The sequence below is a fragment of the Acartia tonsa genome, chromosome 1, assembly GCF_053477335.1.
Source record: "Acartia tonsa isolate MP-2025a chromosome 1, ASM5347733v1, whole genome shotgun sequence".
In the NCBI taxonomy this organism is placed as follows: domain Eukaryota; kingdom Metazoa; phylum Arthropoda; class Copepoda; order Calanoida; family Acartiidae; genus Acartia; species Acartia tonsa.
The window spans coordinates 47150503-47166384 of record NC_137260.1 but is presented as its reverse complement, the minus strand read 5'-3'; the positions used below and the strand labels follow the sequence as shown (position 1 = coordinate 47166384).

The 15882-nt window shown below is 30.8% G+C and overlaps 1 protein-coding gene across 1 annotated transcript in view; it reads left to right on the top strand.

Moving 5' to 3' along the window:
• Positions 1–2763: 2763 nt before the first annotated feature.
• LOC145306224 (uncharacterized) overlaps positions 2764–15882 on the top strand; it is a 23608-nt gene continuing 10489 nt past the window's right edge. Inside the window, exons 1-8 of the mRNA XM_080148612.1 lie at positions 2764–2846; positions 6493–6536; positions 8648–8766; positions 9928–9991; positions 11548–11605; positions 11823–11943; positions 14238–14325; positions 14693–14793. Of these exons, the coding sequence (XP_080004738.1) occupies positions 2789–2846; positions 6493–6536; positions 8648–8766; positions 9928–9991; positions 11548–11605; positions 11823–11943; positions 14238–14325; positions 14693–14793 (653 nt within the window). The 5' untranslated portion in view covers positions 2764–2788. The remainder of the gene's footprint in view (positions 2847–6492; positions 6537–8647; positions 8767–9927; positions 9992–11547; positions 11606–11822; positions 11944–14237; positions 14326–14692; positions 14794–15882) is intronic.

Below are 15882 nucleotides of genomic sequence, written 5' to 3'. Positions count from 1 at the left end.
TACAGCTTTTTGTGTAACTTTATTGTATCATACAAAATTTTTGCCTTTTAATGTTTTTTTTCAACAAAAATGTCCAGTCCAAAGTTTAAAGATTGTTTCTAAGATTGCCATGCAGTACAAATATTAAAATGAGACTTTAAGATCTTTTTTTGTGAGAATGTATCATAAGTTGTCTTGAGCTCCTGAAGGAAGGTTTATGTCTAGGGTTCGATGGTCTAAAAAAGGTATAACATACAAGTTTTATAACAGAAAAATGTCAACACATCAATTAAAGCAACGCTTAACATAGTCGCGTAAATGAAGAGTTGTTTAGATAATAAAGATAGAAACGTTCAATTTAGATCTGTCGTAAAATTGCTTGAAATACAGGACTTACGCTCGTTTATAATATTGTGCCTATTCTTCCGAGGAATCACAATTTAAACAATTAAGTTAAGAGTATATATCTCTAATGTAAAAACTGTGCTTCAAAACCAACTTAAACTCAATTCTAGCAAGCTTTAATTTATGATCCGACCTTTTGGTGTTACGGATAGAAAAGGCATCCCTGTTTATTGGTTAAAACAAGGATGACAACATCCATAAAAGCGAAGCACTGAAACGGTAGGACAAACGGACATTAACACTTTTATAGTGTCAGAACTGAATAATCATAATATAAATATATAAGAGTCAAAGCAAAATTGTAAGTAAATTTGTTGAAAAACTGCTTGATTCAGGATAAGGTTTATGGACTTACTTACATTTTTAGGACTTGATTATAGAGTGGCTTCGCTTATTACATTATACTTTGTTGTCCCAGGAATCAATATATCAAAAATCAGATCAATCGGATGATTAGATCACATAAAAATTTGTTGTTAAAAAAGTAAAAAATCAACATGTTTAAAATGGACGTACGGACATTTTGGTGATGATTATAGAGTTGCTACGCTTTCTAAATCGTACCTAACTATTAAAGGAATCACCATGCAAAATTTGAAATCGATAGGACAATTCTAACATGCCTAAATTAACGAAAAAAGCTATCTGTTACGGACGGACGGACGGACAGACCCTAATTATAGAAAAGCTTCGCTTTTAAAAAAGCTTTTAAAATATAGGAGAAACTAATACAGAAATTCTTTTCAGCTTTTATAATTTAGATATGGATAGGAATGATCCAAAAATGTTCCTTTTAAGACAATTCTTTAAAAGTTTAATGGCTAAGTACAAAATAAAACAGGGTATAGACAATTGACATCAATTTGGTTTTAACTATGTAACTATATACTTATTTGTAAAAGTGATATTTTTTTTAATTAATAATTATTTTTGTTAAAACGTATAAACGCTGTATCTAGTTACAAACTTTTGTTAGTCAAACAATACCACTAATAATAGATAAGTTTTCAGGCAATTTCAAATATAAGTATGTTTTTAATATGTTAAAAAAAACTATCAAGTTTTTTTTGTTATACTCAGTATTTTCCACTTTAAATCTTTTATTTTACTTCATTTAAAAATAATCTTTGATAAACACAAAATAACCTTTAAGTCATTTTTTATTAATTCATCCTTATTTGACCAATCTCCGTTTCTATAAATTAGATCAAGTTTCTAGTTTACTAAGTGGATTCTAATTAACTTGTTTGGCTCTTAATAATCCAATTTGGGCCTTTTCTACAGTTTTATATGGTTGCTGAATATAACATGTTAGGCTGTTATTTATCTCCTTTCTGCAGTTTTATAGGACTATCTAATTTTGTAACTTGTTGATCCAAGAATTTAAGGTGTCACCAAGAAATCAACTTTCAGATAAAATCAACATTCCCACACTTTCAATTAATACTTCTGCAGAAATCACAGATACTAGGGATCTTAAGGGAAAAGACAATAAAAGGGCGTCGTAGCTCAGTGGTAACGCACTAAGTTACGGTGGTGAGAGTTCGAGTTCAAGTCCCCATGTGGCAACTCGAATTTCTCAGTCGAAATTCATTCACGCAACTTCCCCTTGGTTGTGTAAGAAGGGTGATAATTGGGTAGTTTGGAAACTCAATAATCAAGTACATAATATCAGTGCAACCCTTACCCAAGCTCCTCTGTGGAGAGCGTCATTCATTACGGTGACTTAATTTGGGACACCTGCCATACTCGGCTAGGGTGAGGTAATAAAGAGTAGGTCCCTTGAGACAGCTTGTTAAGTACTTTTACTTGAGCGTGGACCTTGAGCTGGCCCTGTTGCTAACATACAAAAGTGTCTTGTCCTGCTCCATGACTACTTAGGTCCAAACGCTAAGAAACTATGGCTACACACACACAGGGATGAGACAATGAACAATAAAATTATTCCCAATGAGGATATAAACAAAATTATGCCTTGCACAGATTTAGGTTGTTAGTTGAAAAGTTTGGACACTACTAGAATGAAACTTAACAATCAAAATGCAATAGGGTACCCAAAGTTTTTGATCCAAGGAATGAGATAACGTGGTTATAAACTTTGGTTACCAGTGTAATTTAAGCTTAATGTTGCACTGATATATCTTTGGAAGATACAAGGGTAGAAATCTTAAATACTAAAGTAAGAGAATGTCTTTCTGTTTGTCCGAAAGAAATTCCTTTCAGTGAAGCATTTTGTAAGTCACGGAAGGTTTTTTATTTTTTTTAGTCATTTTCTTTTTGTTTGGATTTGCAATTTTTAAATTATCAGGATAAATATACTATATATTTAATGTAACAGGAATGCTGCTGAATATTATAATTAGTAATATTTTTTTTTATAGATTTATTAAAGGAAATGTGAAAAATGTTTGGAGTGACTGGTTTAGTTTTAATAACCTGCTTTAGTTTTGTTGGCACTTCAGGTAAATTTTTTTAGTGCGTAAAAAAGATGTTCAAGTGGGTGTGACTATCAGTTTAAAAAAAAATATTTTGACTTCATGGAGCGACAATTTAAACTCCCCCTTAAAGGAGTTTATATAAAAGATATAACATTATATAATACATGTTTTGGGAATAGTCCCTTTTGAGGCAACGCACCTTAAGGGGCGATTCATTGTATTTTTAAAATGGCTTTTTATAGGTTATTTTAGGTTAGGTTTTATTGGGTTAGGCAATTAGCCCCGCAGGGGCTAGAAATAGGTAAAAAAGCTACTTTGAAAAAAAACGAAGAATCCACGAAAGGGACTATACCCGGTTTGACTAACAGTTTTTTAACAATCATCGAGCGACAATTTAAACTCCCCCTCAAAGGCTTTTGGTTTTGTATCTTCGTCTTTTAATATCACATTATATAATAAATGTTTTTCATTAATTGATACATAATATAAAAACACTATTTGAAGTCTAAATTGTTTAAATTGGCCCAACTTATTTTGAATCAAATTTGTACATTTAATGAAAAAGTCAAATGAATTTGAAAATAAGAAATTTGATAAAAATTCGCAAACTTATTAAAAAATTAGATTATCAAAAACTTACTATTCTTATTTTATTTTAGAAAATAAATGCATATATGCTCTCATATTTCTAATTAAAATTTTAAAATGTGATGAAATTTAGAAAATGATTCGGTAGAATCAATCATAACTATAAGTGGATCTTTAAATTACCCCGACCTTTAAGGGCTCTAATTAAAAGAGATTTTTTTCCCTGCGGGATAATCTCTAGGTCTTTTTTGGTACATTTCTGAACCAAATCTTAACATCTATATAATCAACCCTTTGTTTACACGAACTATGCAAGTCCTAACTGTGCATTGTAAGGAGACGCACCTGTTTTGGACCGAGACATTCCCCATTCTCTAACTTTTAATTTCGCTCACCTGACATAGCAGCATGTTTACGTCTGGCGCTGGGTGGTTAATGTTCCTTTTGGTTGTATATTTTTCAATGTAATATTTTTCTATCTTTTGCTTAAAAGAGTGTAAGTCTATGAGAGGTTCAATAACATCTTAATCTGTGATAGAAACAAGGACGCAACAAAGCGTTTGGCGCATCTTTTTGCAAAAACCAAGGCATATTTTTAAATAGGATAATCTCAGTATACCAATGAAATTGACACTGTAATAAGCTAAAATATAGAAATAACTCAAGTCAATTGAATTACTTACTATCTTTAATAGACTATTGGTAAGGTGCAATTGTTTTAAAAACGGACAGACTACATTATCATATCTAAAATGGATAAAATTTGTAGAAATAAGTATAAAATTCTAGATTCCCATAACTTAATTGGACCAATATAAAGAGTTTGTGAACAATCCGACCAAATTATTGGCCTGATATATTCGTAAGAAATATTTTATTTACTCACGTGATAAGTCAGCTTCGATTTCCTGAATTTCTTATATGACAAGATTTAACGTGATTAAATTAAATATTATTTGAGGAATGTATATATTGTATATATCTAGGGTAATAAATCTATACATGCTTCGCTACAAAAAATATAAAATTTCGTGTGTTCCTATGCTTGTAACAAAATCTTAAGTTTATGTTCTTCTTGTCTTGGCAACCAACTCGCAAATCTACTTCATAGATCAATGTTTTTATTGCCGTTGGAATTCTTTAAGCCACTAACATACACATTCTTTATACAATTCAGATCAATACTACTATAAAAAGTGGTTGTTCGTTTTTTATACTTAATATCACAGCGGTTTATTTACCTTTTTAATACTTGAACTCTGCTGTAATTCTTTTAATGTTAATAGTTAATAGTCCCGGATTAAAGATTTTTTCTAGACAGGACTTGACAGGGGAAGAATCTAGTAAAACAAAGTTTTATCTTTGGTGTATTGTATTGCCTTCATTTGTATTTTGCTTCACATGTCTAGAGTAAATGGATAATATTATGGACACAAAATTGATAAATAACCACCATAGATTCTAATTAAATTAAATTCAAAAACTTTATTTCATTGCTTAAGTAGTAACATTAAACTATTTATTTTAGAGAACAATAAGCCCCTTACTCTATAACTAATACACCATCGTCTATGAGTTCACAACACTATTGGATAATAGTTATTTCTCGCATCGTATTATAAACGGCTTTCCGCGGATATAGAAAGTAAAATTATGAGATTAAAACTAGTTTTTTTAGCCCCGAGGTGCCGTAGGCACCGGCTAAAAAAACTGGTTTTAATCTTATGATTGTACATTTCTATATTCGTAGAAAGCTGGATATAATAAGATGCTAGACATAGTTTTTTCTTATGGATGAGAACCGGTTCCTATCCACCAGATTCGAATGAATACGAGAAAAGAGTTTAAATATAATTTACTCGGTTTCTTTAAAAGATAGACGTTGTAAAAATTTTACATTGGTGGTGTTATGCTATGATAATTTCATTTATGACATGATGTTAATCCTTACAGATCAGAGTTTTTCAATGTCATTTTTGTAGGTAAGATAGAGGTAAGACATTCCCCTTGCGTAATCTAGGGGCAGACGTAGATATAAACAGGATAGATTGAACAGTGGAATCTTCACAAAAAATAGTTCATTGACAATACACTGGACTTATTTATCCATTAATCCCTGACAGGCGGACAAAAATATTTTTCAGTTGGATAGACGAATTTGAACAAATTCTTTTACAATTATTTTGCTGGATGTATTAGGTTTAATTCTAAAGGAAATGTATATAATTTATTTAATTTTGTATTATATATACTTTTAAAATCATAGCACAAGAGACAAAATGAAATTAATATCTAAAATTGAAATATATTTTCATGTCTCAGAATATTGTAATTTCAAAAAAAATTGGGTTGTAAAAATAAAAAAAATATTTAAAGTAAAGCAGCCAATGTGTTACCTATATCTATAATACAAAGTAGAATGATGTCTGTCTGTCCGTCCCTTAAGATCTCGGTAACCACTGAACCGATCAGATTCTACTCCTCAGGGTATATACCTATTGGTCCTGTGGTGGTTTTAAGCTATTTTCTTGAAGGGGGGGGGGGGAACCCCCAACCCCCCCAAAAAATGAAAATTCCCCCCCTCCCCCCAAAAAATAATTTTCTTGGGAACACATTAGACCAAGCACCAGTAGTACTTTATTTATTTTTTTTTTAAATTGTCTCTTAGGGCAAAGCCCCTAGATGCTAGGGGCGAAGCCGCTAGTGTTAGAATATGTAGCTAATGCTTTTTTTAACAAAACGACATCCATAAGAAGCAGAGTTAAAAATGTTCATGGATAGAAATACGGACATAATTATTTAAAGGTCAGTTCAGTGATCATACATCACAAATAAATCTTAGCATACGATCTTTGCATTTTTAAGGCAATTGACAGACTGAAGGAACAAGTAAAATATATAATGGTTTGGCATATATTATGGAACTCTCACAAAAATTTCCTGTCGTCTGAATCTTAAACAGAAGCCGATCAAATCATATTGTCCTCATGCTTTTACGATTGATGAACGGAAAGACAAAATTAATTATTGAGTAGATTCGTCACTAAAAGCTTTTATAATTAAAACGTAATATTTTGTTTAGAATTGTATTTTGTGAATGATGAAGCAGCCCATGTTAGAATTCAGGTAATACCACGATAATAATAATAATAATACCAGACAATGCAATAATGAACTTACCCAATCATGAAAAACAAAATTACCCCTTCAGTAGATCAAAAGTTTGAGTGAAACGATTAGACTTTGGAACCAACCAATAAAGTACCCAACTATTTCAAATGGACGAATAAGATAATGTGTTTTTTTAAAGCGAAGCTTTTCTATTAGTAGGGTCACAGACAGATAGCTCTTTTCGTCAATTTAAATAGGTTAGAATTGTCCTATCGATTCCAAACTTTGTATGGTGATTCCTGTAGTACTTAGGTACGATTTAGAAAGCACATGACTCTATAAACGTTACCAGAATGTCCGTACGTCCATTTTAAACATGTTGATTTTAACTTTTTAACAACAAATAGTTATGTGATAAAATTATTCGATTGATCTGATTTTTGGAATACTGATTCCCAGGACAACAAAGTACAATGTTATAAGCGAAGCATGTCTATAATCAAGTCCTCAAAATGTAAGTATGTCCTTAAACAATATCCTGTATTTACGTAGTTTTTCAACAAATTTACTTACAATTTTGTTCTACTTTTATACATTACATTCTGATTATTCAGTTCTGATACTCTTCAAGTATTAATGTTTGTTTGTCTTACCGTTTCAGAGCTTCGATTTTATGGATGTTGTCATCCTTGTTTTTACAAATTTCGGGTACAAGTTCGTTTTCAAGTGTAAAATAGTCCCCTCTTTCCTGGATAATCACAAAAGCAAACGACTTTGTCTAGTTGCATCTTATAGAAAGGATTGGGGGTGAGGGGGTAGCGTTGAATAACCCCAGAAACTAAGATTCATATAGTAGAAATGAAAAAAAAATAAGATATTTTAGACTTTTATCCTACATTCCCTCCGGCCTCCCCTTCCTCCTTAAAAAAAGATGAAAAATATCCTGCACAAAGCATATATGAAACTTTCCTGTAAAGGACAACTTAACAGGTTCTTTGGTTGGCAAAAGATTAGTTTAAAAATGACTTTTTAGACTTATATTCTACATCTTCCCTCCCTCCTCCTTAAAGCAGGATGAAAAATATCATGCTCAAAGTCTATATGAAACTTTCCTGTAAAGGACAACTTAACAGGTTATTTGGTTAGCAAAAGTTTAGCGATCAGTGAGACCTACGAATAAACAAAACGTTTCGGGAAATCCTAATCTTATTATATTTTAACAAAGATGTCTAGAATGTTAGAATATGTATTGAATAAGAAGAAATTAGTTTTAGAAATTAATAACTTAATTACATATATCAAAACTTTGGAAATGTAGGAGATTATAAAAAAAAGTTTGTTATAATTATAAAGGAATAATATGCACTTTACTGGTATTTAAGTACAATATAAGGTTAATTTTGTCGTGTTTTGTATTTGAATAGGCAAGTACATATAGGTGAAAGTAATTAAAGTAATAGGATGTTTTTCTTTGTGTGTGTGACTGACTATATATTAAAGGGCTTAACCTCTTGCATTTTAATATATTTAAATGAAAAATAAAGTAGTTAACATTAAATCTTTGAACGCAAATATCAAACGAACACAAATGCGGTATGCTGTTGAAAAATGAGGTGGCAAATACATGACATAAAAAGGATGACAACATCTTAAGAATGCATAGCTCTGAAACGGGAGGACAAATGATTATTAATACTCGTAGAGTGTCAGAACTGAATAAGCAGAATATTATTGCAGAAGTCTAAACAAAATTGTAAGTAAATTTGTTGCAAAATTTCTTAGATATAGTACCTGGTTAAAATAAGAATCAGTATTTCAAAAACAGATGATTAGGATTATTATAACATTAAAAATCTTTTTGTCAAAATAGTAAAAATCAGCATGTTTAAAATGAACGTACGGACTTTTTTGTAACGATTATAGAGTTGATACGTTTCCTAAATTGTACCTAATTGTTATAGGAGTCATCATGCAAGGTTTGAAATCAAAAGGATAATTCTAACCTAATTAAATTAAAGAAAAGCGCTAAATCTCCAGGACGGACGGACCGACCCTAATTATTGAAAATCTTCGCTTTTAAAACAAAAATCTTTGATGTATTTTTAAATGAAATCTAACTTCTGTAGGAGGTATTAGTGCCGGAGTACGGAGTAATTGGAGGAAACGCGGCCTTATCTTGTCTATTTACACCTGCCCACAGTATCTACTCTGTTAGATGGTATAAAAATGGCAGGGAGTTTTACAGGTAGGTCATTTATGGGTTGCGAAGCTGCTCTACAAGACTCTACAATATATTGGAGTGTCAGTATATGATTGTTTACAATTTTATTGATAATTAAAAAATCATTTTATTGTACGATTTTGTTTATAAGTTATGATTGTAATGTGCATGGTAATGAGTTGCGCCAAATTCTAATATGCCTTACATTCATAAGTATTGGTGTTACTACCCCCCATTAAAGAATAGTTATTTCTTGCATCGTATTATTAACGGCTTTCCGCGGATATAGAATGTACAATTATGAGATTAAAACTAGTTTTTTTAGCCCCGAGGTGCCGAAGGCACCGGCTAAAAAACTGGTTTTAATCTTATGATTGTACATTTTTATATTCGAAGAAAGCTGGATATAATACGATGCTAGACATAGTTTTTTCGTATGGATGAGAACCGGTTCCTATCCACCGGATTTGAATGAATACGAGAAAGACATTTAAAATATTTGTTTGCAACCAAATGATCGCATTAATAAAATATTTACGTGTAAGTAAAGAAAGATTTAGTATAGTGTGAAATACACACCACAATAAGAATATACTTTACAACAAATAAAGCAGTGTGTAATTGCAGTGTATATTCTTTATTTTTACACCCACAGAAAACATATATCAAACGTGCAACCTAACAGATGAACAATAAAGATGCTTTTATATCTGAACATTTTTATAAACCTCCAAGATATTAGAAAGATTTGCATTTCCCTTTTTTAAAAAGTAATTGATTGTACAGTACATTTGATAAATTTAAATTTTCATAAAAATACACCAAAAATCTTTTGTGTTTGACAGATTTATAAAGTAGATTTTAATAATGTTTGAAAATTTCATTTAAGATTGTATTGAAAAGAGAAGCTTACCTATAAATTGTAATACCTTTTGTATTTTATTTACTGTCTGTTTGTCTAATTTATATTTTGGATCAGATAGATCAGATTTAGTGAAACAGGTTTTAAGGGTAAAGACTCCTAGTGACTTGAAACCTTTATTAGTTGCCATGGAACATTTGCAGGTTGTCGCTAACCAAGAAAATTATGCCATTTGAACCAGAAAAGGTTCGTTACCAGCAGCATTTTATAGTATACAGGACTAGATCCAAAATTTGTAATCTGAAATATAATACTTTCTTCAGTTTTCTACCTGGTGAGATAGAACATCCTGTAACTGTGCATAGATCCATGGGAATTGATGTAGATGTAAGTACTTTTAGCTTAATTCATTCATGAAAAGACTGCTTTATAAGTCAAATTTTGACTTTGTCCACTAAACAAAAATTTGAAAATAAAGACTGGGAAAGCGCCATTTATCAAAAAAATATTATTACATTTTTTCCAATAAATTCATGCATCTTAATGAACCTAGTAATAGTGTCTAACTTTTTATCTTTGTGACGTAACAAAAATCAAAGGATGAGAGGGGAGGTGGGAAAGAAAACCCCTAAAAAAGAGATGGATTTTTGTTACGTCACAAAGATAAAAAGTTAGACACTATTAATAGGTTTATCTTAATAAATCTTATTTTATTGATGATATTAATAAAAATAATTCAAAGTAACACGAGAAAATGTACAAAATGATGAAAAGTATAAAATATTGAATTGGTTTCAATTTAGAGGATTCTTATTCAAACAATAATATTTTTACATTGAGTCCAATCTAATTTCTTTTTACAGTATTTTTGTGTATTTTTCCTTTGCTTTTCAAATTTTTGGTAATTGATTCACGTTTATAAATGGAGAAAAATCAGAAGCTAATTTGTTCTAAAATATCTCAAATGTTCTTTTGATGTAGTAATTAACATTAGCAATTTTGGGGAAACTAAAATTTTATATTTTAAAGAGAAAGAAATACTTGTAGTTGCCCAACTGAAGTACATATGTAGAACATGAAAATAAATGAAAAGTATGATAACTGCTGACTGTCACACACAAACACAAATTAAATTAAAGCATACGCTTAACTTTTTAAAGTTTTTGAAACTTGCCAACAGCGAGATACACGATCATTTGTTTTGGTTGTGGCATAATATCAAACTAGGATTTTAAAGTTATGTGGCATGCAAAATTTAAGCATAATTTCGTGTACAACAATTAAATTGTAAAACTAAAAATTGAAAAGTTTTATTTTGATTATAAATTCTAGCTTTTTTTATTTAAAATTTTTATAGGGAGGAAGGGGACATAGGGCTGTAAATTATACTGATACCCAGCAATTACCTAATAATTAAGTCAGGGGTAAAGTTACAATTTTAGTCAATTTGACTTTAAACATACGTTTGACAATAATTTGTTAATAGGACAGGATTTACGAAGATCTTGATAGTGCCCATAAAAAGACGTTATACAATACAAATGACTAATAATAGGGCAAAACACAGACTAACTTAGCAATTGCATTCCAGTTGACGTCATTTTTATAGTCACCATACAAGCTTCAGGATTTAAACGATAGGTCTTTAGCACAATAACATCATAATAAGCTAGAAATTCATCTTCAATTCTACGGAAAATAGAATCAAGTTAGATTAAAATTGAATATTTATTTGTATATTTAAACATTCTAGAAAGATATAAAAGTACTAGATACTTGAACAAAACCAGTGGCTAGGGGGGTTGTAATCATAGAGGGGATAAAAAAGAGGGAAAGGCAAATATTCCAAATTTTAATTTTAAGGGATGTGTTGAACCGTCCTTCCCCCCCCCCCTTAACATATTTACTGATAAAACAAATTATATTTATAGTGTAATTGTTAGGTTACAAGATCAACAGCAAACACGGTTTATCTAAGAAATCTGACTTTGGAAAGTACAGGTAGAAAACATTTTTAAAATTATTAGACGGGGCCCAGAAATATACATACACACCAGAAACAAAAACTTAACTAAAAAATGGGGAATAATAGATCCAGCCGTTAAGGATTTCTTAATTGACATTCTTACTTACATCCGGCTACTTTTTTAATTGCAAAGTTTTTTAATTAGAAACTTAACTTTTATTTACAAAGAATCAATATGACAAATTGTTTAAGGGAGGTACAGATGTGAGGTGTCAGGTGAAGCCCCCTTCTTCCCAACAGATACCCAGTACCAGGACATGCTGGTCATTGCCCTACCAGACAAAGGACCTAAGATTAGAGGAGCCAGGAAAAGGTAAAACTTTGATATTTATTTATTATCGCATCGCATTATAGACAGCTTTCCGCTAATAGTAAATAAGAAATTATAAGATTAATTGCATTTTTTTGGCCCTGAGAAAATTGTCTTTAATACGATACGATGCATGATTTTTCAGTATGGCTCAAAACACGGTTCAATCCAGCGGATAGTAATCGGTTTCGAAGTCATACTGGAAAATCTTTCCATTCTCCTAACTAATTTTCTTTAGCTGCGAAGCTACTTTTAAAAGTGTTCTTGTCTGTCCTTCTGTCTGCCTGTCTTTCTTGTAGTCTGTCTGTCTAAAATGCTAGCCTGTCCAGATCTAAATTAGAAGTCCAGATAGTAAAGTTTTCTTCTCTACTCTTAACTTCCTCTTCTTGTAAATAAATCAATAAATCAGCTATTTAATACCTAACTTTGTTATTATTACTTAGTAAACTACCATTATTACATAATAAAAATTAGCATAGGCATCCTACGCTTATTGTTCATTTGTAGGATCATGGAAAGAAAACGTTCGTCGTATTTTCACAGTAGCTTTTTTCCTATTTCTAGCGCCTGCGGGGGACTCTAACCCTACGGAGCCTATTTCTTAACCCTGACGGGCAATCATTAACATTTACTTAATCTAATCAAACCAAAAATAACCAAAAAATGTTTTTCTACAACCCCAAAAAATGTTTTTTTCCATGATCCAAGATTTTTATCAAGCAAAAGATGTTCATATTTTATTAAATGAATTATACTCCTTGTTTCTAATATAAATGTCCTTGTTTGATATATTATGAAAAGACATAAATATGATTGTTTGTTTGGGTATGGTCTGGTTTTATTATGTTAATGCATATTCGATACATATATCTTTCAATCTTATAATGGGATACAAAATGCCTTGATTGTTCCTATAACATAAATATTAAATATTATGATAAGTTTAAAAGTAAAGAATCTGAAAAAATCTGATTGTCATAAGCTTGCCATTTCTAATTTTAATTTTTACAACTTATTTAAACTTTACTATAAAATTGTTAGAACCAACTTTTAATAAATCACTTCTAATTTTTTTCAAAAAAACAAAACCAACATTTGGGTTAATCATAACCACACCAATAAGGATAGAAACAATGGTACTCCGGGTATAAAGAAGGAGAGAGCGGTGATACGAATAGGGGAAGTATGATGCATTCCTTTCCATTGTATTGAAAGCAACCATTCAAATTGCAAATATGTACATTGATACATCAATATTCAATTTATAAACAGACAATTTATTGAAACCGTGTATAGATTTCAGTTGGGCAGCGGAGAAAATGTCCATTTTCGATTTTCTTCCTAGTGTTTATGTGTTTTTTTTAGGAAACATTTAAATAATTTCATACTTAATTTAAGGCGAATAATTTCTAATTTCCTTTACTTCATATAGATAGCATGACATCTTATTTACACAGTACACATTAATAGGTGCTTTTCTTCAAAGTACTTAACCCCCCCTCCCCCAGCTTATACTTAAAATAAAATTGAAAATATTTTTTTTTGGAGGGGGGGGGGGTTCCGGGGTAGTTTTTTTTTCACTATGTCTCACCCTCCAGGACTACACAGTAATGGTTCATCTAGTTCATACTATGTAACCTAGAATGACCTAACTAAAAAACGAAAAACTAAGGGGAGGGGTGTTGGGTATTCTGTGCAAGACTAGGCACTTAAAAAAACCTTCCCTCCCTCCCCAAACATGAAAAGTAGGGAAATAAAACTAGGCTTTAACTCAGAAATGGCGTAATATTTATTATCAGATTTTCTAACTTATAACGCGTACTTTTGACCTGCCCAACTATATCTTGGTTGAATGCTGGTCAGAAAGAAACAATATATATACAATCATATGATTTCATTTTAAATTTATTCTCTATCATCTTTCATTATAATTTTCGTTGATTTGTTAATTTTTTCCTTTTTCTTGTTTAGCAGAAAGGTTTCTTCATATCTATGTTATTTATGTTTTTAAAAGTGTCGATCTGTTCTTAATAGATAGCTATGATCATTAATTTAAGAATAATAGAATCGTTCTATTGGTTTAAATTTTGCAATAACAGTTAGGTATGGTTTAGAAAGCGTATCAACTCTTTAATCTAAACAAGAATTTGTGTATGTCCATTTAAAGCATTTCATATTTTAGCCTTTTTACAAATATAAAAAAGCACTGCTCCTCATTTTTTAATAATGCTCGTTTGTCTGACTGTCTGATATACAGATCTTTGATTTTATGAATTTTAACATTCTTGTTTTTTAAGATATCATGAAGGCGACAGCCTAGGAGTGAATTGTACTGCCCAATCTAACCCGCCTGTGAATCTAACTTGGTACATCAACAGAATGCCGGTAAGATCAAATATTTTTAGAAAAATCCAATTAATTATTTCTTAACTGATTTATTTTTATTTTCAAAGAACCTTATGTTTTCATCGTTCGGTCATAATTGGACAAATATATGTGTCAAAACATTTTCACCAATAATTTTAATTCACCAATTTAAGGGTAGCTTTAATTGATAATTATTTAGAAATACGAAATTTTAATTATACTAAAAATCAATATATACGTGCAGTAATGATTACAAATCAACGATACGACGCTTGTAATTGCTATGTCTGTCCATACATCTATTTATATTCAAGCTACTGATTTAGTAAGTTATGATTCAAATACAGGTAAAAATTTTAATTGCCCAATTTTGATTTTGATTTAGGTATCTGAAACATTATTGACCAGATACCCAGTGTTTAACAGTACCCATGGTAACAGCACTATACATTCTTCAATTCTGGGCCTGGCTTATTTGGTTCATAGGTAAGCAAAAGAGGGATAATTTTGGATGATGGAAAGAAAACGAATTAGCGGGTTTCGTCGTATTTTAGAATAGCTTTTGATAGATTATTTTATGTTTTAGGATACATGTTAATGATTGCCCTGCAGGGTTAGGAAATAGGCCCGCAGGGGATAGGAATAGGAGAAAAGCTACTGTGAGAATATAACGAAACCCGCTACTTCGTAATTAATAAAACTTAATAGTACCATTGAAAAAAGATTGAAAAAAGAGTCACAATATTTATTTTAGAATATTTCTTAAAATAAAAATTAAAAAATAAAACCACCAACTTAAGATATCATCAGGGACTTAATTATTAAAAACCTTGGGTTGCTTATTTTTATTTTTAGATTACAAAAAAGCGAAAAATAGTAAAAAAAAAAATTTTTCCAGTAAAATATTTGCTTGGTTAAGTGTAAAGCCCTTCATCACTTGCATAAGAATGTGTATATGGTTGTATATGGATAATGATATAAAAGGTTGTGTAATATTTGTAGTATACATAGTAACATAACTGAACCCTTGACACTCAATCCATCTTTACTTACCAGGGATAAAGGATAAGTAACCATATTATCAGCTATTTTATGGATTGATGCTGATTTAAAGAGAAAAAGAGCATTTGGATTTTAGAATAAGGTCATTTGGAGAAATAAATTAACGAATGAAAATGGTTTTTGAATTAAAAGTATTCAGTTTTAAATGGATCAAAAGTATTATGATTGTTTGTATACTTATAACAATTGTGCCCCTAGACCAATATGAAGCTCCACTGTAAAGGAAAACCACATCGCTTTTGGTAGTGCGAATGGGGCGCTTGTCCAATATTATAGCATGGAGATCGCTCTTCTATGAGTACTACTTAAATCCTACTTTTACTGCAATACACATAGACATTCTCAGCGTCGGCTCGTCAGTGTAGAATGCTTTTCCTTTTATTCCCACAAGTATAATACAAATTTGGCTGAACCTGTGGCAGTTCAACAAAGACCCACGCGCGGTATTATATTGCTTTAAGCTAAGAATAAATGGCTGGTTAGGCTGTTTGATCTATATCATATAAGTATATT